Below are 23,750 nucleotides of genomic sequence, written 5' to 3'. Positions count from 1 at the left end.
AGTCGTGGCCAACATGGCCCATACCAAGCCAATCCAATCTACAAGATGATTATTAAATGAATATATAAGTGGATTACTTTTTACTTCACGCAACTACTACTCCAGCAGGAGAAGCAGCTTGAGCTGGAGTTTAGTGCTATGGAAAGACTTACCTAAGAGATTGAAGAAAGTATGAGAAGTAGCTAGAAGTAGCTAGAAAAACAGCTATATGTTAAGCGAATGGTATATGAAAATTTATATACTATAATAAGTTGTACATAATATTAAATTATATATATATATATATGCCATGTTGGAAGAATTCTTTACTTGATAAAAAGAAACTTACAGATATAATCGATATTTTCTGAAAAATTGGGAAGAACTACATAAGAGGTGTGAGTAACCGAATGGTTTATAGAAATCTATATACATATATAATAAATTATACATATAATAAAATAATAAAAATAATTAATATAAACAGACTTCCTTGCTAGATAATAAGATAAGGGAAGAATTACCTAAGAAAGTGAAGAAAGTCTAAGAAGAACGAGAAACTGCGAATGGCTTCTAAAAATCTATAAATTATAATAAATTATACATAGTATAAAATTATACATATATTCAATATCGAAAGATTATTTTATTCGATAAATATACAGATAGAGTCGATATTTTCTAAATGTACATTACAGTCGCAATCGATATGCAATTGAAATAATAAATCTATATTACAATACGTATATAGAGTTTTGAGCCCGGTTTGATCAACTCCCATTCGAATTCTATATGATATGATCTTAAATGATTATATATCTTCACGCCCAATAACGAGTTTCCTGTCACCACCACTGACATCGATAACGAGCCTGTTCGCAGGGCCCCCAACAGCCATTTCGCTCGCGAATTTTGAGGATATGCAAGATAGAGTTGACTGATCCAGATTGGCTAGGTTTAGTATACAAGAACAACTCTGTGCAAGCTCAGCAGCCCTGTGCGAAAGTCTTCTCATTTACACTCAGGGTCAGCCTTTAATAACAGCTTCCTTTCGCGGTCTCTCTCTCTCTCTCTCTCTCTCTGTCTCTCTCTCTCTCTCTCTCTCTCTCTCTCTCTCTCTCTCTCTCTCTCTGATTGAGTTCGAGAATATACAAGACAGAGTTGACTGACTTGGATAATATCCCCAACAATAACTCTGTACAAGCTCTCAGCCTTATAGCCATATAATATCCTCCACATTCGTCTCACTCACACTTAGAGACAATCGGAAATGCCTTTAATAACAGCTACCTTTCTCTCTCTCACATGGAGGAGTCAGATATTTGGGGAAACAAACCAGAGTCGACCGATTAAACTGACTCAAACGATATACCCAACAAGAAGCTCTCCTCCTCTGCTCCACAAAAAGAATCTCTTACTCGGACAATATTATGTCACATCATATTAACACAGCATATGCTCATATATATGTATATCTAGTTTATTTATATATCTATGTAGCTTCAGCATATGTGTATGAGTAATGGTAAGAATAGCATTTCATTTAGATTTCATATTGCATCTTTTCTGTTCATGTTCAACACATGTGTGAGATGACTTTGAAGTTAGGCCAACTGTGACAAACTGCAACCAACTGCAACAATGTGTGTGTATTTAATGCCCAAAACGTTCCCATTGCCCATTTTTCTATGGCCCAAAACCACTTTAAAGTAACCCAAAAAAACAGAGGAGAGGAAAAAGGAAAAAAAAAAGAAGTGAACCAAATGACGAAGACTAAATACACTTTGAGAGCTGACGGAACTGTTCAAGACTAGTGAGCTGGCAAATGGAATGTGATTCAAGAGCAAATAGTTTCTATAATATCAGCTATGTATATGTATGTGTGTATACATATGTCTGCTTTAGAGCTGAGTTCTGTTTTACTTTCTAGCGTATTCCAGGTCTAAGCGTTGCAGGCTGCTTGACAAACTCTGGGTATTCTGTGGAAGGATATCAGAAATTAAATACGTCTCGCATTACAGTGCAGCTGCCACACATGTGTAGGTATGTGTGTGTGTGTGTGTGTGTGTGTGTATGTATTTTATCATTAACATCAAATGCCGACAACTGCCGCAAGGAAGTTGCAGTCTTGCCCCACTTGAGCCTGCGGCTTGAAATTTTGTGCCACTTGTAAGTGGCAATGCAGATAAAACAGGCGTCGTTTACATTAAACAAACAAATTTCAACAAAAGCTCAACGGGACGGGACAATCGTGCATGTGTGTGTGTGCGTGTGTGTGTGTGCGGGTGTTTTCAAAATGCCCGACATAGTTTCCTGTGAACAAGTCCTTGTGTGTGTGTCTGCCTGCCTGCCTGCTAAAGTGCTGTAAATTGAGCGCATCACCAAAAATAGCAACATATTTTGCATATAAAGAGGCATGCCAACAACAACAACAACAGCAAGGAATATATGTGTGCCTGCAGCAGGCGCATATCAAATGTCTGACAGAGACGACGACGACGAGCGGGAAGCCATTGAGCGTGTGTGTGGCCGCTGCGCATGCGCAAACCGCAAACCTGAAGCGCTGCAGCTTAGAATAGAATATGCTGGCAGAGGCAGAGGGCAAAGGGAATGCCAATGATGGAGGGGTGGAGGAGGGAGGGGGCCTTGCAGATAGCAGTAGACGGTTATGTTAAGGACTGTGGCATGCTGGGGCGGCTGCTGCAACTGCAACAATTGTGAACCACAAGGCAGCAGCAGCAGCAGCAGCAGCGGCAGCGCAGTCAGCGTTTGTCAAGAGCGTGCCGGACACATTGGCAATTTAACGCCTGCTTGGCTTAGAGCTGACAGAGCCGTCAGTCGCCATTCGCCTGCTCCTCCTCCTTTTGTCTTTGCGTATGTGTGGGCAGGTGGCCAACTGTGGAGTGGCAGGGCATCTTCCACAACAACAGCAACAACATTGACTGGCTTTCAGCTGCTCTCTTGTCAGGCGTAACCAAACCACAGGCTAGAATTATATACTCAATCACAATCGCAAACAGAGAACAGCTAAACGTTAACTGTTACAGCGAGGCCTCGGCTAATCAGCGAGGCGTAAAGCTGCTTACACACACACACACACAAACACACACACACTCACTCAGTCAACTTTCCCAATCGGCCAAAATAGAAACATATGCTCGCCATATGTTTTTCGCTTTTACAACATTCGGTTTTGGCCAAATGCGATTTGCAGCGCTGCTAATTGTTAATTGCCACAGTGTTGCCAGCAAATGCATTTAGTTTTGTTGTTGTTGTTGTTTTCCATTGCTTGCAACATGGCTATAAAAATATGTAAATGGCTATGCCCTGTGCTCTGTGTAGCACAAATTGCTCAACAGATGGCGCTATGTACTAGAGAATGGGTGTTGACTATGAGTAGATGTATATATGTGTTTATCTAGCTCAGATTTATATATAAAGATGCTTCAACTACATTTATCGAAGTCAATATATTATTTATATATTTCTGAAATATTCCATTTCTCAAATATATATCAGATAAAGAGAGGAGAAGCCATAGAACCTCTGATAGTAAATTTCATAATGCACATAAAAGATATTTCCCTTGCCACAACCAAATCTTGGGTATCTGCCAGTCGATCATAGCCAACTGTAAACATTTGCATATCACTTCAATTCTTGCTCGGGTATCTGCTAGTCGAGCATAGGTATCTGCTAGTCGAGCATAGCCAAGTGCTCTCCTTTCAGCTGAACTATGTTCATGTGGCGGAAATCGTTTCAAAGCGCTAAACTATTTATATAGCATGAAAATATCGACACGATTTATGCAGACGGCAAAAAGTGCGTGAAGGGAATTTTATAGGCGTTTCAAGTGAAATTTGGCCAAAGTGCAGAGCCTATGATGCCATGTTGTTGCTCGATTGAATACAGTGTAAGAACATATAGTAATAGTTGCAGCATGTGTAAAAGATGCATTTACAGATACTTTTTTTCAGTTGTACAGATACTTTTTGTATCTTGTTTATGCCTGTGCAACTGTATTGTATCTTGCAGATACTTTGTGCAAGTGTTGTACATATACTTTTGTTTCTTACTGTTACTTTTGCATCTTTCAGATATATTTTCAGATGCAAAGATACTTTTTGTATCTTGTTTATGCCTGTGCAACTGTATTGTATCTTGCAGATACTTTGTGCAGCCCTCAGCAACTGTTGTACATATACTTTTGTTTCTTACTGTTACTTTTGCATCTTTCAGATATATTTTCAGATGCAAAGATACTTTTTGTATCTTGTTTATGCCCGTGCAACTGTATTGTATCTTGCAGATACTTTGTGCAGCCTGCAGCAACTGTTGTACATATACTTTTGTTTCTTACTGCTACTTTTGCATCTTTCAGATACGCTTGCAACTTGAAGATACTTTTGTATTGTGCCGTTACTTAGCTACTTTGCTTCGGTTTGCAGCTGTTGCAAATGACAATAACAAATTTAAGCTCTATACAAATAATAAGATCAGGAAAAGTTATACATATATATATTTTGTAAAAGGATACATATCGACATACATATATACATATATATTAATCTACTTAAATATGAATATTGTTGATTTGAATCAATATGAGCAGCGAAAGAGCTGTCAATATTGAATAATTAAGCAAATTTTCGGCAGAGTATTTTGGCATTTTGTTTGACAACATTTTCGATATTTTAATTTTGAACTCTTCTGGCTTTGAGCTGCTCAAAGGATACCCATTCATGCATTTGTCAGAGGTAAAAATAAACAAATTATTTACGTGGTTTCCAATAAACGTGTCGCAAAGGGCGCTCGTTGTTACTTTGTGACGGTGCCGTAACCAAAATATATCAGTATATATGTATAAATATACGTATAGATATGTATGTATGAATGTTTTGCGTTCAAAATGAATTTATAATCCCTTGAAAAATGGGTCAGGCCAACCAGCAAAAATATTTGCAAAAGCAGAACGCAGAACCAGAGCCGCCGCAGCAAGAGCACCAGAGCGCCAGAGCACCAGAGCTCTTCGTTTCGGTTAGACTTTCCTGTTTATTGTTGCTGCTGCCCGTTGTCACTTGGATTTATTGGATTTATTACGCTACGGCGCAAGTTATAGCCCCCAATTTGTGTTTTGTGTGTATGTGTGTGTTTTCCTCATTTTAAAAAAAAAATTGTTTTTCTTGGTTGTCTTTTATCGGTTTGTTGATAAGGAATTACCGTAGAACTATTCCTCTCTGCAGCGAATAAATAAAATTAAAATATTTATACGTTTTGCATGTTGAAATAATAAAATAATTTGAGAGCTACATTTTTTTTTTCCATTTATTGAAAAGCAATTTTGTATTTCAATAGACATATTGCATTTTGAACAAGTTTTCTTGTGCCTTTTCCATAAAAGTTGGGTGGGGTGTGCACGACTGCGAGATGCCTTGTTTTAGATTTGTATGCGTTTTCATAGTGTGGGTAAGACGTATTTACCTAATGGGTATGGAGGAAGGTAGGGTAGATATATTGAATATATATGATATATATTAATGAACTTGTTCTAAACTAAGCTAGAAATAAATGTATATGATCGAGTCAAGACCCGATAATTCGAAATGGCAAGGGAATCCGTGCTCTCTTCGATTTACACAGAAATTCAAAATAGCTAGAATTATCATATATATCGATATTTTTCGATTTATCGCGATTTTTTATGTAGCGGGATACAATTTATTGAGACTCGACTGTATCTCAAATGCTAAAACATATGTAGTACGCAATAGGAATTATAGGCGAAAGCACTATAGTTAACTATCGATATCTAAGCACGAGGTTATCGATACTTGGCTATAGTATCATAGAGACTCAATTAGAGTATCATTAGCAGCAGAGGAAGAGTATAAGGTCAATTCAACAGACAAATCGTAAATATTAGCCGTAGGGTCGTGTGAAGATTTCAGATATAATTCCAATAAAGCGTCTCACACACAGACTCTCGGCTCATGATCTAGCCTTCTGCCCTCCACAAAGGCACCAAAACAATATACACTCTATGCTCACATATTCGATGGTCTCAAAACCAAATAGAAATTCGTGTTTGAAATCGTAGCTCTTGGCTGTTTTAGTTGTCATAAAATTCATACCTCAACAAAAGCAACAAACAATATAAAGTAAATAAAATGTGGCAAAAATTTATATATTTCTACTTTATTTTGTTGCGCTGTGCTGTTCATTTTTTGTTCGTGAAATAATTACAAATTCAGTTAAGTAAAGCATTTATGTCATTCAATATTAAATTAGTAAATACATTTTTTTTTCTATAAAACCTTTTACATTGTTTTTTTTTGTTTTCCTTCTGAGTGCTATGAATAAAAATTGCTATTGATGACATCGAAAAAAATGTTTTTAATTTGAAATGCTATGCTAAATCAATATATTGCAGTTTTTTTTTGTTGTTCGAATGCCATTAAATGGAATTTAATGATTTAGGTTTAAGCTATATTGGAACTGTGAGCCCTTATGAATCTATTAATAATTAAACTTTGTTTTTTTTTTTTTTTTATTGGAAATTAAAGCAGCAGAGTTAAATTCAGCCCTTGTGGCAGGAGGAGCGGTAGATTCCTTCAAGCATATGCTGCATTTGAATGATAAACTGAGCTCAGTTAGTTGGATGGGCAGACATGAAATGTTATAAATGCATATATTAACGATACTAAGCAAACATTTGAATAATTTATTTTTCGATAATTTATCGATCTTATTCATAAACAGTCGAGTCCCGATAATTCTAAATGGCAAGGGAATCAGAATTACACAGAAATTCAAATTATCGACAGTTACCGAAAGCGAACTTTTTTTCATGGGGATAAATTTTTTTTTTCGATTTATTGCGAATTTTGATTTACGAATTTCGGAAACAAATAATCCGGACTCGACTGCATAATCAAATAAATAAATTTTACTAAAAGTATGTCGATTTATATATTTTTGAGTAAGTGAATATATCGATTTTTATCGATGATAAGTAGAAGTTTATCAATCTATTTCAAGACAAAATATTTTACTTATATAAAATATATCAATTTTACGAAAAACATGTCGTTTTATATATTTTTGAGGAAATAGAAAGATCGATTGTTATCGATAATAGGCCGAAGTTCAAATTTTAGTATAGATGCCCTCACAGCACTTAAAACTTGTTGATTTTCCTCATTCGATTCGATTGAATCGTAGTTAAATGATTGTTTAATCTCCCCACAAATGCCAAAGCAAATTGAAAAGAAGCTGAAATGCTGGACAGGAATAACACTTGGTGACTTCGTGCTATTCGGTTGGGCTCATTGTTTCGGTTTGCTTTCGTGCTATTTGCTCTTCCAGTGTGCCATGGTAAGCGCGCTGAGAAATGCGACAACAAATAAGTCGAATGACTAACGGAAATACGCCCGGCGAGTCCTTGAACATGACCAGTGGCATAGTCAAGGTCGAGCGTTGCTTTTTAACGAGCACGCTCCGGGGGCATTTGTTTGCATTGACAGCTCCCAACAAAATGCTCATCATCAACAACTATTTTATTTTTCTTTCCTCTTCTATTGCAGATGCCATCCCGCAACAACAACAACAACAAGCAGGACCACCGACAGGACAATCGCAATCGCAACAACAGCAACAGCAACAGGCGCCGCGTTTCACAACGCATCCATCGTCATCGGGATCCATTGTTAGCGAGGGACGGACCAAGATTCTACAATGTCATGCGCTGGGTAAGTCGAAGCCAACAATAAGTTTAGTTTAGTTTAGTTTAGTTCGCAACTTAAGCTGACTTGTGCGAAGCGAGCGTCTAAACATTACACTCCTGTCCTTCAAAGCGTCTGGGGCAGCGCAGCTTAAGGACCTGCAGGAAGTTGAAAGCGTTCGGCCCGCTGGGCATTGTGGCCAAGTGGCATGTAAAATAAAACCCTAAGCGGCAAGCACAAGCTGAAAATGAAAACGAACACGAAAACGAAAGCATACATCGTTGTTGTTGTTGTTTTTTGTTTTTTTCCAGCACTTATTCGCCTTTTGCTTTTCAAAGATAATGAAGTAGAAAAACAATAACTTTTATGAGGTTTCCAGCGTTTTGGGAAGCCCACGAGAACGAGAATGAGAGCGAGAGCGCGCCCTAATCCTTTGAGCCGTTTTGCTGGCGGTGGGACTAGCCCAGCCCCATAACGGACGCTGGGTCAGTTTAGGGCGTGTGCCCAGGCACAGACAGGTGTTGTGGGCTAAGCCTGCTGCTTCTGACATTTCCAAGTATCGGTTACGTATTGTTAGGTGGCAAAAATGTTATGGTCTCTCGGACTATGTATGGGACAACTCCTTGCGGCCCGGACTGGCCGAAACGGGCCGAGCCTCTTGTCCTTGTCAGCAGCCGTTGCTGTTTGTTCGTTTATGCCAGGCGCAAGGGTCCTCAAGACAAGTTCAGACCTGTCTCTGTGTGCGTGTGTGTGTGTGCGTGTGTGTGTGTGGGACACATCAAGTTGGCTCCTTATAGCCTAAGGATACGCACAATTAGCCGTGAAATATTTAAAAGTTTATACGTATTGGTTCATTGATAAGTCAAAGGGATATTGTATATAAGCTCTGCGCATATTGAATCTAGTCATGTGTGTGCCAGGTGTGTGTGTGTGTGCCAGGTGTGTGTGTGTGTGCCAGGTGTGTGTGTGTGTGCCAGGTGTGTGTGTGTGTGCCAGGTGTGTGTGTGTGTGCCAGGTGTGTGTGTGTGTGCCAGGTGTGTGTGTGTGTGCCAGGTGTGTGTGTGTGTGCCAGGTGTGTGTGTGTGTGCCAGGTGTGTGTGTGTGTGCACAGGTGTGTGTGTGTGTGCCAGGTGTGTGTGTGTGTGCCAGGTGTGTGTGTGTGTGCCAGGTGTGTGTGTGTGTGCCAGGTGTGTGTGTGTGTGTGTCCAGGTGTGGTGTGTGTGTGCCAGGTGTGTGTGTGTTGTGCCAGGTGGTGTGTGTGTGTGTGGTGCCAGGTGTGTGTGTGTTGTGTGGCCAGGGTGTGTGTGTGTGTTGCCATGTGTGTGTGTGTGGTGCCAGGTGTGTGTGTGTGTGCCAGGTGGGTGTGTGTGTGTGTGTGTGTGTGTGTGTGTGTGTGTGCCAGTGTGTGTGTGTGTGTGTGCCAGTGTGTGTGTGTGTGTGCCAGTGTGTGTGTGTGTGTGTGTGTGTGTGTGTGTGTGTGTGTGTGTGTGTGTGTGTGTGTGTGTGTGTGTGTGTGTGTGTGTGTGTGTGTGTGTGTGTGTGTGTGTGTGTGTGTGTGTGTGTGTGTGTGTGTGTGTGTGTGTGTGTGTGTGTGTGTGTGTGTGTGTGTGTGTGTGGTGTTGTGTTGTGTGGTTGTGTGTGTGTGTGTGTGTGTGTGTGTGTGTGTGTGTGTGTGTGTGTGTGTGTGTGTGTGTGTGTGTGTGTGTGTGTGTGTGTGTGTGTGTGTGTGTGTGTGTGTGTGTGTGTGTGTGTGTGTGTGTGTGTGTGTGTGTGTGTGTGTGTGTGTGTGTGTGTGTGTGTGTGTGTGTGTGTGTGTGTGTGTGTGTGTGTGTGTGTGTGTGTGTGTGTGTGTGTGTGTGTGTGTGTGTGTGTGTGTGTGTGTGTGTGTGTGTGTGTGTGTGTGTGTGTGTGTGTGTGTGTGTGTGTGTGTGTGTGTGTGTGTGTGTGTGTGTGTGTGTGTGTGTGTGTGTGTGTGTGTGTGTGTGTGTGTGTGTGTGTGTGTGTGTGTGTGTGTGTGTGTGTGTGTGTGTGTGTGTGTGTGTGTGTGTGTGTGTGTGTGTGTGTGTGTGTGTGTGTGTGTGTGTGTGTGTGTGTGTGTGTGTGTGTGTGTGTGTGTGTGTGTGTGTGTGTGTGTGTGTGTGTGTGTGTGTGTGTGTGTGTGTGTGTGTGTGTGTGTGTGTGTGTGTGTGTGTGTGTGTGTGTGTGTGTGTGTGTGTGTGTGTGTGTGTGTGTGTGTGTGTGTGTGTGTGTGTGTGTGTGTGTGTGTGTGTGTGTGTGTGTGTGTGTGTGTGTGTGTGTGTGTGTGTGTGTGTGTGTGTGTGTGTGTGTGTGTGTGTGTGTGTGTGTGTGTGTGTGTGTGTGTGTGTGTGTGTGTGTGTGTGTGTGTGTGTGTGTGTGTGTGTGTGTGTGTGTGTGTGTGTGTGTGTGTGTGTGTGTGTGTGTGTGTGTGTGTGTGTGTGTGTGTGTGTGTGTGTGTGTGTGTGTGTGTGTGTGTGTGTGTGTGTGTGTGTGTGTGTGTGTGTGTGTGTGTGTGTGTGTGTGTGTGTGTGTGTGTGTGTGTGTGTGTGTGTGTGTGTGTGTGTGTGTGTGTGTGTGTGTGTGTGTGTGTTGTGTGTGTGTGTGTGTGTGTGTGTGTGTGTTGTTGTGTTGTGTTTGTGTGTGTGTGTTGTGTTTTGTGTGTTGTGTGTGTGTGTGTGTGTGTGTGTGTTTGTGTGGTGTGTGTGCTCCTTGCATGAGTCATTTAATACTTCAATTTGCCGAATCTTTAATCAAGACATTTTTGGCTACATTAATCAATGCATCCTTCAGATACTTTTGTATCTCAGACTTGGAAATTAATTTCACAATTTCCTTCAGCTTTTGTGCAATTAAATTTGAGCAATTCGTTTGTAACTCAAGAGTAATTTAAGTAATTTCTTGCAGCACAAAGCAAAAACATTGATGTGATGTATCTTATGGCTGTGGAGTGTGTATCTGCTGCTGCAACCACACGAGTCGGGAGTAAGATATTTGCGTATCTCAGACGCAGTTGCAGCATTTGAAAGCCAAAAGCAAATGCTGCAAAGTTGTTGAAGATTCGACAGGAGGAGATATAGTATATATATAATGAAAGAAGAAGAGGAGGAGATGTTTTCTCTCTGTTAATTCTACATCTTTTTGGCCATTTCAATCAGTTGTTGTCCATACTATAGTATAGTAAACTCATCGAGAGACTTGCCAGGACAAATATATATACATATATGTCGGCTATATGCCGTGAGGCAGGCGCCTGCACTTTGCGTAAGCTGCAAAATGGCCAAGAGCAGAAATGTGGCTAACGCGAACGAGGCAAAAAACATGCAAAAATGGAAAGACAAAAAATATAAAAGAAAAACAATGGCAAAAAAAAAAAACAAAAAACAGAAGATGGGCGGAACAAAAAAAAAAAGAGATAAACAAAACATGCAAATCTTTTTAGCTGCTCTTTGCGCTGTTGTCCTTGGTGTGGCAAGTGTCGGCGCTGCATGTTGCAACAAGCACTGCCAAAGGCTCTGTGTGGCGCTTCACGCACTCTGCAGTCACTTTGCCGCTTTCCATTGTCAACGCACACAGATGACATGCCCATCAGTGTGTGTGTGTGTGTGTTTGTGTGTGTGTGTGTGTCCAGCATCTTCAGGCGATGTGCGAAACCAATGTCGATTCGTTTTGATTTGCTGGAAGTTCGTGTTTTGTTGCTTGCCAAATGGAAAATATCAAAATGCAGTTAAAATCTATAGTGTAGAGAGTAGAGTATGCTAGACTATAACATACCCATTGGCTATAAAGCACGATTTTCATTTGTATAATGAATTACACTGAATGCTGATGCCTAAAGCCATCGCAAGTGGGCATATAGGGCAGAGTTTAGGTATGCCAGACTATGAAATACCCATTAGGCATAAAATTTTTTTTTTTACTGTACTTTGCGCTTTGCTGAGTGCCGTACATAGGCGAGTCTCGATCATTTTTACACTGCAAAATCGAAAATCGCTATTCGATTTATTGCCAAAAAATTCTATCCCTTTGAAAAAATTCCTTCTCAATAACCTGGATTTCTGTGTAAATCGAAATAAATGATCCATTTGCCGTTTCCCATATCGGGACTTCACTGTAGAGAGAGAGAGAGCGAGAGATAGAAATAGTAATACAAAATTTACACAGCCTAAGTTCTTCAACAATTTAAATTAGGGAAATATTGTTTTTTGTATGTGAAAGGCAAAATAGGGTGTGGCAGCACCAATATATCTATATATATAATGTTGATAGAGATGACTAGCTGCGTCGATCTGGTTACGAAATGTTAAGCATATTCTCCAGTCAGTCAGTACAGGGTATTAGTTAGTCGATTAGTCCCCACTTGAGTGCTTAACGCTTTTCCGAATAGATTAAGCTATGCTCTGTGGCCCGTTTTGGATTAGGATAAGAATATTTATAAGGATAAGGATGACGATAATGATATGGATATCGATATGGATGTCGATATGGATACGGATGCATATGATTGGGTCTTCTACTGAACTTTTCGAAATTCTTGCTTTCAATAATACAAACTCAATCCAAATTGATTGCAGACTCAGTAGAATAAGTAGATAATCATATTTCATATGATTCAAGCAACAAGAGCAATGCTCAAAGAGCTTCGAATAATGTGGAAAATCAAGAGATCTATGAAAATGCTAAAGAGCAGCAAAGGAAATAGAAAAGTATTTCTCATGTAAGCAGCAAATGAAATCGAAGGCCTCTTAAGATCAGCCTGGATTTAACTGTCCATCTGCAGCCCGACTCAAGTCAAGTCGAGGTAAAACTGATCCAAAATTTGAAAGGCTTTAGAGCTTGACACTCCGAGGTTGTCTGCCTGCACAGATAATCCAAAGAGTAAAAATTTCGTTGCATACTTTGAGGAGTCGCGCGTGAAACTTTATCCAAATGAATGTGCTGAGATTTCTGGGGCATGAAGACAATGGGTGTTTCTTATTGTGTTTGTTGTTGTTGCCTTGTGGCGCCATCTGGCGAAATGTGGCGATAAACTGTGGCTTAGCAGATTTCGTAAACAGGTAAGAATGAAAGAAAGAAACTGTTAATCACGATTATAAATGACAAGTTTTTCGGTAGAGGAATATGGCTGCAGAGAGGAGGGAGGGGGTTGGGGGCTTGCTGCAGCCATAGTACAAATGCAACTAATATGTGTGGCAAGTGCTGCAAGTACTTCCCGTTGGCAGTGCTCGTACTTTAGGGTGTCATAAGCATAAAGCTGGCGAAATGTGTGTTGAATTGTTTTCGAGCCAACAAAATGAAGCTGGAAGACGTGAATGCGCGTGTGAACTGAGCGCGATGTGCAACACGCTGTTGCCTGTTGGCCGGGTGGCTGCCTTGCCACGTCTTAAATGCGGCGCACTCACTTGCAACAAAGACACTTTTATGGCTACAAAGCCGTTGCCGAGTGCCACTATATATATGTACGTATGTACCTTAGCCGAGCCGAGCAGCAGCTACATACATATATAGCAGCAAATGGGCACAACGTGGGGCGTTGCATGCCACGTTGAGGCAGTTGCTGCATCCAAAGGCGAACGTGTTGAGAACGTGCGTGGCATACGCCCACCTTTTGCCTGGGTGGCAGTGCACCTACCTCGTCTACTCGTACCTCTACATCTACTTCTTCCACTCTTACTGCTTCTCATCTTGAGCATCAACAAGCAAAGAAGAAGCAGAAGAAGAAGAAAGGAGAACACAACGCAGAGCATTAACAAAACGAGAAAAAAGCGAGAAATTTGTATTGCATTGTTGTTGTTTTTGTTTTTTTTAGTGTTTGTGTTTTGCTGCTATTTGTTATTGTTTTTAAGTCTTCCTTTATTTGCTTCTTTTTTTCTGCCCCCTCCCCCATTTTTTCTTTTTTTTTGGCTATAACAATGCGGCTTCACGTTTTTTTCAGCTGCCTGTTGTTTTTGCCGTTATTCCCGTTGTTTTCGTGCTGTTATTTAAGGCCTGTATTGTTACTGTCAGGCGACAGGACATGTGTGAGAGAGACAGCAAGAGAGTGAGAGAGAATCAAAACTGTAAAGAGCTTTAAGCTGCGAGCGACTACAGCATACCCTAGCACACGAGTTGGGGGAGGAGCTTTCGGCTGGACTGGGCCTGATCATCAATGATGGATGATCTTCGCTTGGGTTTAAGGCGAAAATGCTGAGTGTCGAATATAATTTAGAGTAGCAAAAAGTCGATTTGAGCTTGATTGTCTATAATGATCATCTGTTGTCTTTCTCACTCTCACTCTCCCTTTCTCTCTCTTTCTGTCTCTCCCTCTCTCTCTCTTCTCTCACTCTCCCTCTCTCTCTCTTCTCTCACTCTCCCTCTCTCTCTCTTCTCTGACTCTCACTGTCTCTCTCACTCTCACTCTCCCTCTCTCTCACTCTCTCTCTCTCTCTCTCTCCCTCTCTCCCTCTCTCACTCTCTCTCTCTCTCTCTTTCTGTCTCTCCCTCTCTCTCTCTTCTCTCACTCTCCCTCTCTCTCTCTTCTCTCACTCTCCCTCTCTCTCTCTTCTCTGACTCTCACTGTCTCTCTCATTCTCACTCTCCCTCTCTCTCTTCTCTCACTCTCTAAGCAGGGAACCTCGCTCGCTTCTCATGCAAAATTCTATTTGCTCATTTAAGTCACACTCCACATAAAGCTATGTGTGAAGATCAATCCATTTAACAAGCTTCTGATTTTTAATCAGACTCGTCGTATTTCATATAAAAACCAATATGCTCCACTGCCGAAAATATGTAAAGTAATACGTAAAGTATTTTCATGGGAATGCTTAGTGGTGGAAGACGAGAGTCGCGCAGTTGAAAATGAAACTAGAAAAAGGCCGCAAACTATTTATGTGGTTAATGTGAATTTATGTCTTAGTTTTTTTGTATTTTTTGCCTAATGGATTGTTCGATTGCAAGTTTTAGATAAGCGACATCAGCATATTAAATGTGAAAAGTGTAGAAAACAAGTCAGTGAGTATATGAGTGTATCTGATTATGTGAGTACATGTCGAAAAATACAATTATATTTGCCTACATAAATAGGTAAACTTCTAATGGGCTTGGCGACCTTTCTTCATTTGAATTTTGTACAAAGCGGCTTGAGGTCATGTATTTTTGGAGCATTACAAAGCAGTCAATTAAGAAGGCTTTAGCCAGCACAAAAACTGTTGGGTCAGGTGACTGTTGACTGTTTAGCTAGTTGAAGAAATTTCTAGATATTTTTTGCCCTAGGCTACTGATTATCACTGCAAGGTAGTGGCAAGAGTTTTGCCTGAGCAAAATGTTTTTTTAATTAGTTTACTTGAGACTACATATAGGAGAGGGTTTCCTTGTAGTGAATCGCTATTTTAGAAGATCAATAGAGATGCCTTAGGCCAACTCTTCAAGCCGTAAGCAGTTGAGAATTCTATGCCTACAGTCAATCAAAAATTTTGTAAGATCTAAAACAATATTTAATAATTCTCATAGCATTTTTCATTTAGGCCAATTGAGTAAGCATTCCTAAGAGAACTCACATAGGCCTTTAACTAGACTCTTGATTGATTCAAAAAGGCAATTTTGGCTAACCACAATTTAGACCTCCCGCCGCAGGCGGTGCCAACCGCATAGGGAGCTGACACACTTGCAGTTCTTTGGGTGCATCTAGAGATCTGTCTCTCTCTCTCTCTCTCTCTCTCTCTCTCTCTGTCTCTTTCTCTGTCTGCCTGCTGACCATCAGTTGTGGTTAAAAAGCGCAGGCAGATAGCTAGATAAGAGAAAAAGAGCTTGAAGCGAAGATGCGCGAATGGAAAAACAATGGAAATGCAAAAGAGTGGAAAGTGAAAAGTGTTGCCAAAAGTGTGAGAAAACAACTGCAGCATGATGAGTAAAACAAAGTAAAGTAAAGTAGAGTAGAGCAGAGTAGAGCAGTGGAGAGTGAAGTAAAGCGAAGCGAAGCGTTGCAAGCTGCACCAGACGAATAGACGAACGTGCTGCGAAAAGCCTTTTAGACGCTTTAAATACCCAGTACAGCGCGCGAAGTGGGTATGCACGGGTTGCATGTGACTCTCGCTGCCCATTGCATCGCAGAAATCGATAATTATCGATAGTTCATTGCGGCATATTTGGAAAACTCGATCAGTTGGATATTTATTTATTTCAGAGGAGATTGATAGAGTCTCAACTTGTCTCACCTCAAGATGATTTAAATAAGTATAAGTATAAGCCTGAATAATAACAAAAAATAAGTTTAATAATATCACCAATCCGATATATTTTTATTTTATAACAATGTTTAGCTATGAATTCCTTGCATAGCTGTCATTATTACTCTTATTTTATCATTGTTATTATTATTATTGAATTCTGATAGGTTAGAAAGTATTAAAAGAACCCAGAAAAATATTTATGAAAAATCTTGAATTGAATTAAAAGTAAAATAATAAGAAGAAAAGGGAAAAACTAAATAAGTAATAAAGAGCGAGAGAGAGAGAGAGGTAGAGAGAGTAAGAAAGAGAAAATAATGATAATAATAATGATAATAATGCATTAAGAAACTGAAAAAGATTTAAGAAGAAATTAAAAAGGAAATTAAAGGAGAAATCATAAAAATTGTCGGAATATAAAACTTGCGCCTGCTCACAGCTGTATCCATAATATAGTACATCAATTGAGGACAAGCCTATCTATAATATAATATAACATGAGCTAAAGCTCAAATCGTGTAGGGTATTTGCTAGTCAGGCATTTAAAGCTGGGTATTCGACTTGTTGTTGTTTGTCTTGTTGTTGCTGTTTTTTTAAGTTTACTTAAATTTGAGTGCAACGGCGACAACTACACACACACACACACACATACTCACACACACATACCTATGTGTTTAGTTGCTGTGGCAACACTTGGCAGATGTCCTCTTGGCGAGTGTTTTGCCTTTTGCTGCTGCGGCACTCAAAGGGCGGCGTCGGCGCATTGCACTGTGCATAATTTAGCAAACATTTGCCACAGAGTTGCACACACACACACACTCACATACAGACAGGCACACACTCACACACACATAGGTGACTAAGCGACGAGACCTCTGCGTCACTGAGGGCAAATAAATAGGTGCAACACGAAGGACTAAGACCTAATACCACAAAAGAATAAATAAAAATTCTAGCCACAAGCCCTGCACGACTAGACAATGCCCTGTAATAAGCATAATTATGATTCTCAGTTGAGTTTTGTATGGCAATCAGAGTTATTAGAGCTGCAAAAGTACAGGGTATTCTCTTGAACAGAACCGCCGATGACCACAAATGAATCGGAATCGGCAAATGTGAACGCAGTTGAGAAAGGTCCAGGTTCTGGTTAGATATCGTAATCCCTGGCAGCCGTTTGACAATTTACCGAGGTTATGAATCCAGCAAGCGAGAGAGAGAGAGAGAGAGAAAGAGAGAGCGAGAGAGAGCGAGAGAGAGCGAGAGAGATAGACGATGTCGAGAGAGATTCGAGTTATGTGACATAAGACGACAAGTTGGCAAGCTGTGGAGCGCTTCAAAGAGACAGCCACAAATCAAACAATTTCCGCTGTTTATGCGAGGCATGCACCACCAAGCCGTACAGCCAGCCAGCGAACGGAAGAGGATGAGGTGCACACACGCATACACCCATATGTGCACACACACACATATATATATTAGCTACGCACACATGCAGCGAATGGAAGCGTGAAAATGCAATTTGTTGCGTGGAGTCGTCAGTTTATTGAATTTATTTATATGCAGTCGCTTGCTTAGACATTGACTGATTGAACGATTGATTGATTGAGCGATTGAGTCACTGAGTGCAAAAACGAATTTCATTTAAAGCACTCACGCATACACACACACACAGAGAGAGAGAGAGAGAGAGAGAGTGAGAGAGGACTACTAGCCGTGTGTGTGACCTCTGCTAGCCAAAAGAGTTGAAATATGCATTAAGTTAGCTCGAGGGACTTGAACTGGCAATCGATACGTTTGTCTAGCCAAGCTCCAACAATGTGAATGAAGCAGGCAAATAGATATATTTAGTCGGTATATGCAGTAAGTTATATTGTAATATTATAATTAAATATTGAACAAAGTTCGAGTCCAGGCAAGCTTAAGGTAAATTTGAATTGAAATAGTAGCAAAAGAAGTCAGCAAATGAAGCACAATCTACTTTAATATTATATTAAATTATAAATAGAGCAATATGTGGAAATATGAAAGAAAGGAGAGAAACCAAAGATGGAACTTATTAACTGTTAATCGAGAGATATGGAGAGATCTTAAGTATTATGTTTATTCAGTTCTTATTAGTATAAACTATAGATAAACTAAGGTGAAATATGAAAGGAAAGATCTCATAAACTGAGGATAGACCTTATAAACTATAGAGAGGCGGATCTGGAGAGATCTTAAAAGTTATGTTCATTGAGAACATAGAGAACTATGATGATACATGAACGGAAAGATCTCATAAACTAAGGATAGACTTTATTAACTATCGATCGAGAGATATAGAGAGATCTTAAATAGTATGTTCATTATTATAAACTATAGGTAGAGAACTCAGGTGATATATGAATGAAAATATCTCATAAACTGAGGATAGATCTTATTAACTATAGATAAAAGGATATAGAGAGATTTGAAAAAGATGTTCATTGACATCGTAGTGAAGATATTCATGTCCAGAACGAAGGATTGCCTATAATATGTTTATCAAAATATACAGAGCTTAAGAGCTATCTTATAAAAATCTAATACAATCAAAATAGTATCAGCTCACCAGCTATATGCTATCACAGCTAGAAGAAGGAACTATTGTAAATTATCTACAGATATATCTTATAAAAATCTGATAGCAACGAATTGGAGAGGCTTACATAGATCTGGCCTATACCGAGAGATATACATTCAAAGCTATATTCATTGGAATTGTACCAAGAGTAGTATAGATACTGCTAATGCACCAGTCTTCCAGTCTGCCAGTCTTCACAGCCAGATGGCGCTAGCAAATGAATCGAATTACGATTCGTTTCAATCGTTGGCTCTGCCAGACGCTTGGCTGGCTCGATTTTGTGGCTTGGGCTTAAAGGATTTTGTCAGTTTAGTTATTAAAAACTCACTTGTGCAAACATCAGAGAGAAAGAGAGAGAGAGAGGGAGAGAGTGTGTGTGAGTAAGAGAGGGAGCATGTTATAGGCAGCAGCTTGAACTGGACGCTGGTCGCTGGCCAGTCGAGCACTGAGGCCATTCAGTTGTGTGTGCGTGTGTGTGTGTGTGTGCTTGGTCGGCTGGCTTGGTTGCCCTCTGCTTATTGGGGCCTTTGCTTCGATTTAACGCTGACACATATCGCTGGAGAGAACTCTGCTTCTTGTTTTATTTTTTTTTCTCTCTTTCTTTCAGTGCATTTGCTTTGGCTATATTTGCCTTGCATTGCTGCTGCTGTTGACTAAAGAGAGCTTTTGGCTCTGCAATTGTGTGTGTGTGTGTGTGTCTTTGTGTGTGTTTGCCTTAGAATTCCCCAAATTGTAATTTTATAGCTGCGTCATTGCCCAAATGCTCAAATAGACTTTAGCCCAGCGCCCCGCTTGCAGGCCAACTTTTTATGCCGGCCAACACTTGAAGGAACTTTTCTGCTTCTTCTTCGCCTGCATCTTTTGCCGTTTTTTGTTGCCTTTGGCATTTACTTTTGCTTCACGTTTTCTTTCTTGCTTCTTGCTGCTTCTTCTTCTTTTTCTTGTTGGCACTGGCTCTCTTACGGGCTATTCTGTTGCTTTGGTTCTTTTTATTTCGTTTCGACTCCCCTCTAGCATTTCAGCTTTAGCTTCAGCTTTGGCTTTGGCTTGGGCTTTGGCTGTCTGTCCCAATTCGATTTCATCTGCTGCCAAAGTGCTGCCAACTGAATGCAATTGCATTGCCATTGGCCACATCTTCCCCCCCGTCTGCCTATCTATCTATCTATCTATCCATCTAACAATCCAACCAGCTGACTATCATTCTATCTGGCTCCATCGCACTTGCATGTAATTTGGCATTACAGCGCCATATAAATACCCTGGTATGGAGCATGGAGTGAGGGGTATACACTGCTATGGAATTTGATAATACATATGCATATGCATATGCGAATTGGGCTTTTCCTTGGAGTAGAGTGGAGAGGGCAGAGCATTAGTTAGTCGTTGAGCATGGTTTATTGATTGGTTGTTAAAGTGTTGCCAACTACATGCAGCTGTCGAGTTGCCTTGGCTAACGGTTCTTCTGTTTTTTGGCTATCTAAAAGGGGCAGCACTTGCTGCAGAGTCGGACGCATCCTGTTGCATGCCGTGGGCGAGCGACAATATGCGATTAGATTGCCATTCACGGTAGGCCGATGAGTTTATATATAAATATATATTGTATATAGAGGGAGATGGAGTGAGAAAGTGAGAGAGAGAGACAGAGAGAAAGAGAGGGAGTAGAGACTCTCGAACATAGTTGGCCAAAGCGCATATTTTATTCAATGCTTCATTTAGCCCGGCGAACTGTCGAACTGGCCAAAGGCCATATCCAATTTTAGTTTCGAAATTGCAACTGCAATTGCAATTCCAGCAGCAGCAGCAGCAACAGGAACTCTCAACACTTTTGGCCGCACATAAATCAACTTTAAATTAAATGCTCGACGGCAAATCGGTATCAAAAATGTCTCTGTAACAATAATGGCAAAGTCGTTTATTTAGCTGCCCGTTGCGATAGCATTTGGCTAAATTGTGTGCCAGATCTCGTTGGGCGAGAGAGAGAGAGAGGGAGAGGGAGAGAGAGCCCAGCATCCTGCTGCTATCATTGTGTTGCCATTATTGCTCCTGCTGCTGCTCCCGCTCCTGCTGCTGTAGCTGCCGAGGGTCCCTCGATAGGCAACGGAAACTCAAACACACACACACACACTCGCAGCAAGAACTATAAGTAATATCCTCTATTTTTTTGCATTGGGCGTGGCTAGCACAAGATTTAATCGCAATCAGCTGAGAGTGAGACAGACAGATAGAAAGAGAAAGAGAGAGCGATATATATATACATATAGAATAGATGCTGCATAAGAAAGGAGATATGGTTTTTAACAACATGTTCATTATGCAACAATACGAAATGCGAAATACGAATTGCCGCTGCTACTCCCCCTGCTGCTACTCCCCCTGCTGCTACTCCCCCTGCTGCTACTCCTCCTGCTGCTACTCCCCCTGCTGCTGCCACAATGCGTGCCCCTACCAGAAATCTACGCTCACACACACACACACACACATACATACATACGTACACATGCATACATATCTACGTACACCCAATTGAACCTTTACTTATGCATTATGCTTGCACTTTATTCACAGGTTCACCACAGCCCACATATCGTTGGCTCAAGGATGGCATACCCGTTGCCGATTATTCATCCAGTCAATTTTATCGCATTCACAACACGAAGCGCGAGGATGCTGGCAGCTATCAGTGCATAGCCAGAAACGAGGCTGGCTCCATTTTCAGCGAGAAGAGTGAAGTTGTTGTTGCCTGTAAGTACAAGCACACACACATATATATATATATCGTATATATATGTATATGTATATATAGTTGTATCGGCTGCTGGCTGTCCCTTTGTGACAAATTCAGCTTCAAGTGTTCCATCAAGCCATTGTAATTAGCCTGCTGCTTATGACGTGTGAACACATTTCTAACTACCTGTCTGCATGTCAATGTGACATGTTTTGTATTGAACTCAGATGCACACACACACGCACACACACCCATAACCATTAAGCACTTGGTCCAACAAGGCTCAGTCTCAGCTGAAGTGGCTCGAATGTGGTTTGTATCACAAATAGCATAAATAAAATATATATAAAACATATGGAAAAATATTTATAAATAAATAGAACTAGCTGAAATGGTTGACTGACTGACTGACTGATTGATTGCTTGACTGTCTGAAGAGCTATGGTCTACCAAACATATGAAATGCCTTATTGAAAAATATAGCTCAAAGGACTCAGAAACAGATGCATTCCCTCTGCTGATTTTAATGATATATGTATAAATATACAGTAAATACATATATAGGTATAACTCTATATAAAGCTAACTAAAAATATGCGACTAATCAGCTCTTGTTACGGTAACAGCTGCATTTGATTTACAGTCTTAGGCAAGTGTAGCACAGCTGCTCATTATTTATAATTAGACGTTATGAACAGCAATTATTTAACAATATTTGACATGTGAATTAGGTTGAGCTTAGACAACAGAACAGAAATCAATAATGTTGTAAAGAAAACTTGGTTATGCTCAGAAACTAACAAAATGAATGTTATGAATATTCGTATTATGAATTAGGAATCATGTATTCTGAATTATGAATATAAGCTAGGAGTGAATATAGTAAAACACGAGAGACTCCAGTCTTGAATGCTAGACAATTTCGGTCTTAGGCAAGTGCTGAATATCAATTTGAAATGTTTCTTGGTAAAGTCGGTAGAGCTGGTAGAGGTAATATTTATCGAAAAGGTAGAGCTGGTAGATAATATTTATCGAAACGGTAGATCTGGAAGGGGTAATATTTATCGAAAGGGTAGTGCTGGCAGAGGTAATATTCATCGAAACGGTAGATGTGGAAGAGGTAATATTTATCAAAACGGTAGATTTGGAAGAGGTAATATTTATGGAAACGGTAGTGCTGGTAGAGGTAATATTCATCGAAACGGTAGTGCTAGTAGAGGTAATATTCATCAAAACGGTAGATGTGGAAGAGCTAATATTTATCAAAACGGTAGATTTGGAAGAGGTAATATTTATCGAAACGGTAGAACTGATAGAAGTCATATTTATCGAAAAGGTAGAGGTGCTCGATAGCCGCGATATCATTTAGAGCTACAATTCTTCATTAAAGTAGGAAGCTGTTGAAAAATACAAGATTTCAAGGCGTTAAGTCTTCATAAAAAGAGTTAGAGATGAACGAGTCTAGAGAGACGATCAATGGGAAATGGCTAATGGACTTTGCAGCTCAGCAAAAGTTTATATACTTTTGCTTAAAGACTTGTACTATACCCCAAATATTACATATTTAATGGGTGTACATATGATAAGAGTTAAGAGATGTTTCAACTTACCAGCGATCGCTTCATCTAGTTAAAGAAAGAGCAAGTCCGCAATGATTATGAAATGAATTTGAAAGTTTTTCGTTCGTCTTCCGTTTCAATAATATTGTCTGAAATGAAATAACTCTGTAGGAGGCTTATCTTAACCCCCTTCTCGAAAGAAAGTCCAGGGCAATCTAAGTTCTCAGAAACTTGACCAAAGATCGAGAAGGAAAATGAAAACTTTGACGCGCCTGGAAGTGTGCTTGGGGATTATTATTTTGTATATAAAGAACAAGGGGCACTCTGATAATGCCGAGCACACATATTATTACTGTTAGTTCAATTAGTTATTATTAGCTATAAGCAGTAAGTAGATAATTGATGAAGCACTTGAGAGGGAGCACAAGGAGATGGCGCTCCGATTGCCAGCATAGACAATGGCAACTCTTGTTGTCAGCTGTTGCGGCTCCTGCTGAGTTGTTGCAGCAGCAGCTGACTTCAGCTGGGAGTCACGTGCAACGCTATGTGTCAACTGACAACTTGATAAGTGACAAGGATGCTTGAGGGAGAGAGGGGTGTGTGTGTGTGTGTGTGTGTGTGTGTGTCATGAGAGCAGAGAGTTGGGAAGGCCATCAAGCTGGCAATTAAGGGCTGGTTGCCAATCAAACGCTTGTCACACAGCTCGCCTAGCTATAGGTATAGCTGTTAATTTTTCTTAAATGCGAACTTAATTACAACAACAACAACAGCAAGAGCAAGAGGAAGAGCAAGCAGTTTTGTGGCAATAGGGTCACAGCCGAGCAGAGTAACATACAATTAGAGAGCTGTAAGTGTAATGCACATGCCGAGAGAGTGCGAAAGAGAGAGAGAGAGAGCGCCCGTGCGAATGTGTAAGACTCTGAGCCGACACTTGGGCTATGGGTA

At 40.3% G+C, this 23,750-nt stretch overlaps 1 protein-coding gene across 9 annotated transcripts in view; it reads left to right on the top strand.

Moving 5' to 3' along the window:
* The window catches only part of sdk (sidekick cell adhesion molecule), a 121,342-nt gene that overhangs the window by 65,582 nt on the left and 32,010 nt on the right, over nucleotides 1-23,750 (top strand). For all 9 annotated transcript variants that reach the window (XM_089265078.1, XM_089265085.1, XM_089265076.1 and 6 more), the window contains exons 3-4: nucleotides 7,563-7,727; nucleotides 21,087-21,263. In XM_089265078.1, coding sequence (XP_089121204.1) covers nucleotides 7,563-7,727; nucleotides 21,087-21,263 — 342 coding nt within the window. The remainder of the gene's footprint in view (nucleotides 1-7,562; nucleotides 7,728-21,086; nucleotides 21,264-23,750) is intronic.

Source organism: Drosophila navojoa, chromosome X (assembly GCF_054131105.1).
Source record: "Drosophila navojoa isolate 15081-1374.11 chromosome X, UAZ_NAV_1.0, whole genome shotgun sequence".
In the NCBI taxonomy this organism is placed as follows: Eukaryota; Metazoa; Arthropoda; class Insecta; order Diptera; family Drosophilidae; genus Drosophila; species Drosophila navojoa.
Note: the sequence above shows the minus strand (reverse complement) of the source record. Positions and strands in the feature narration are given on the sequence as shown.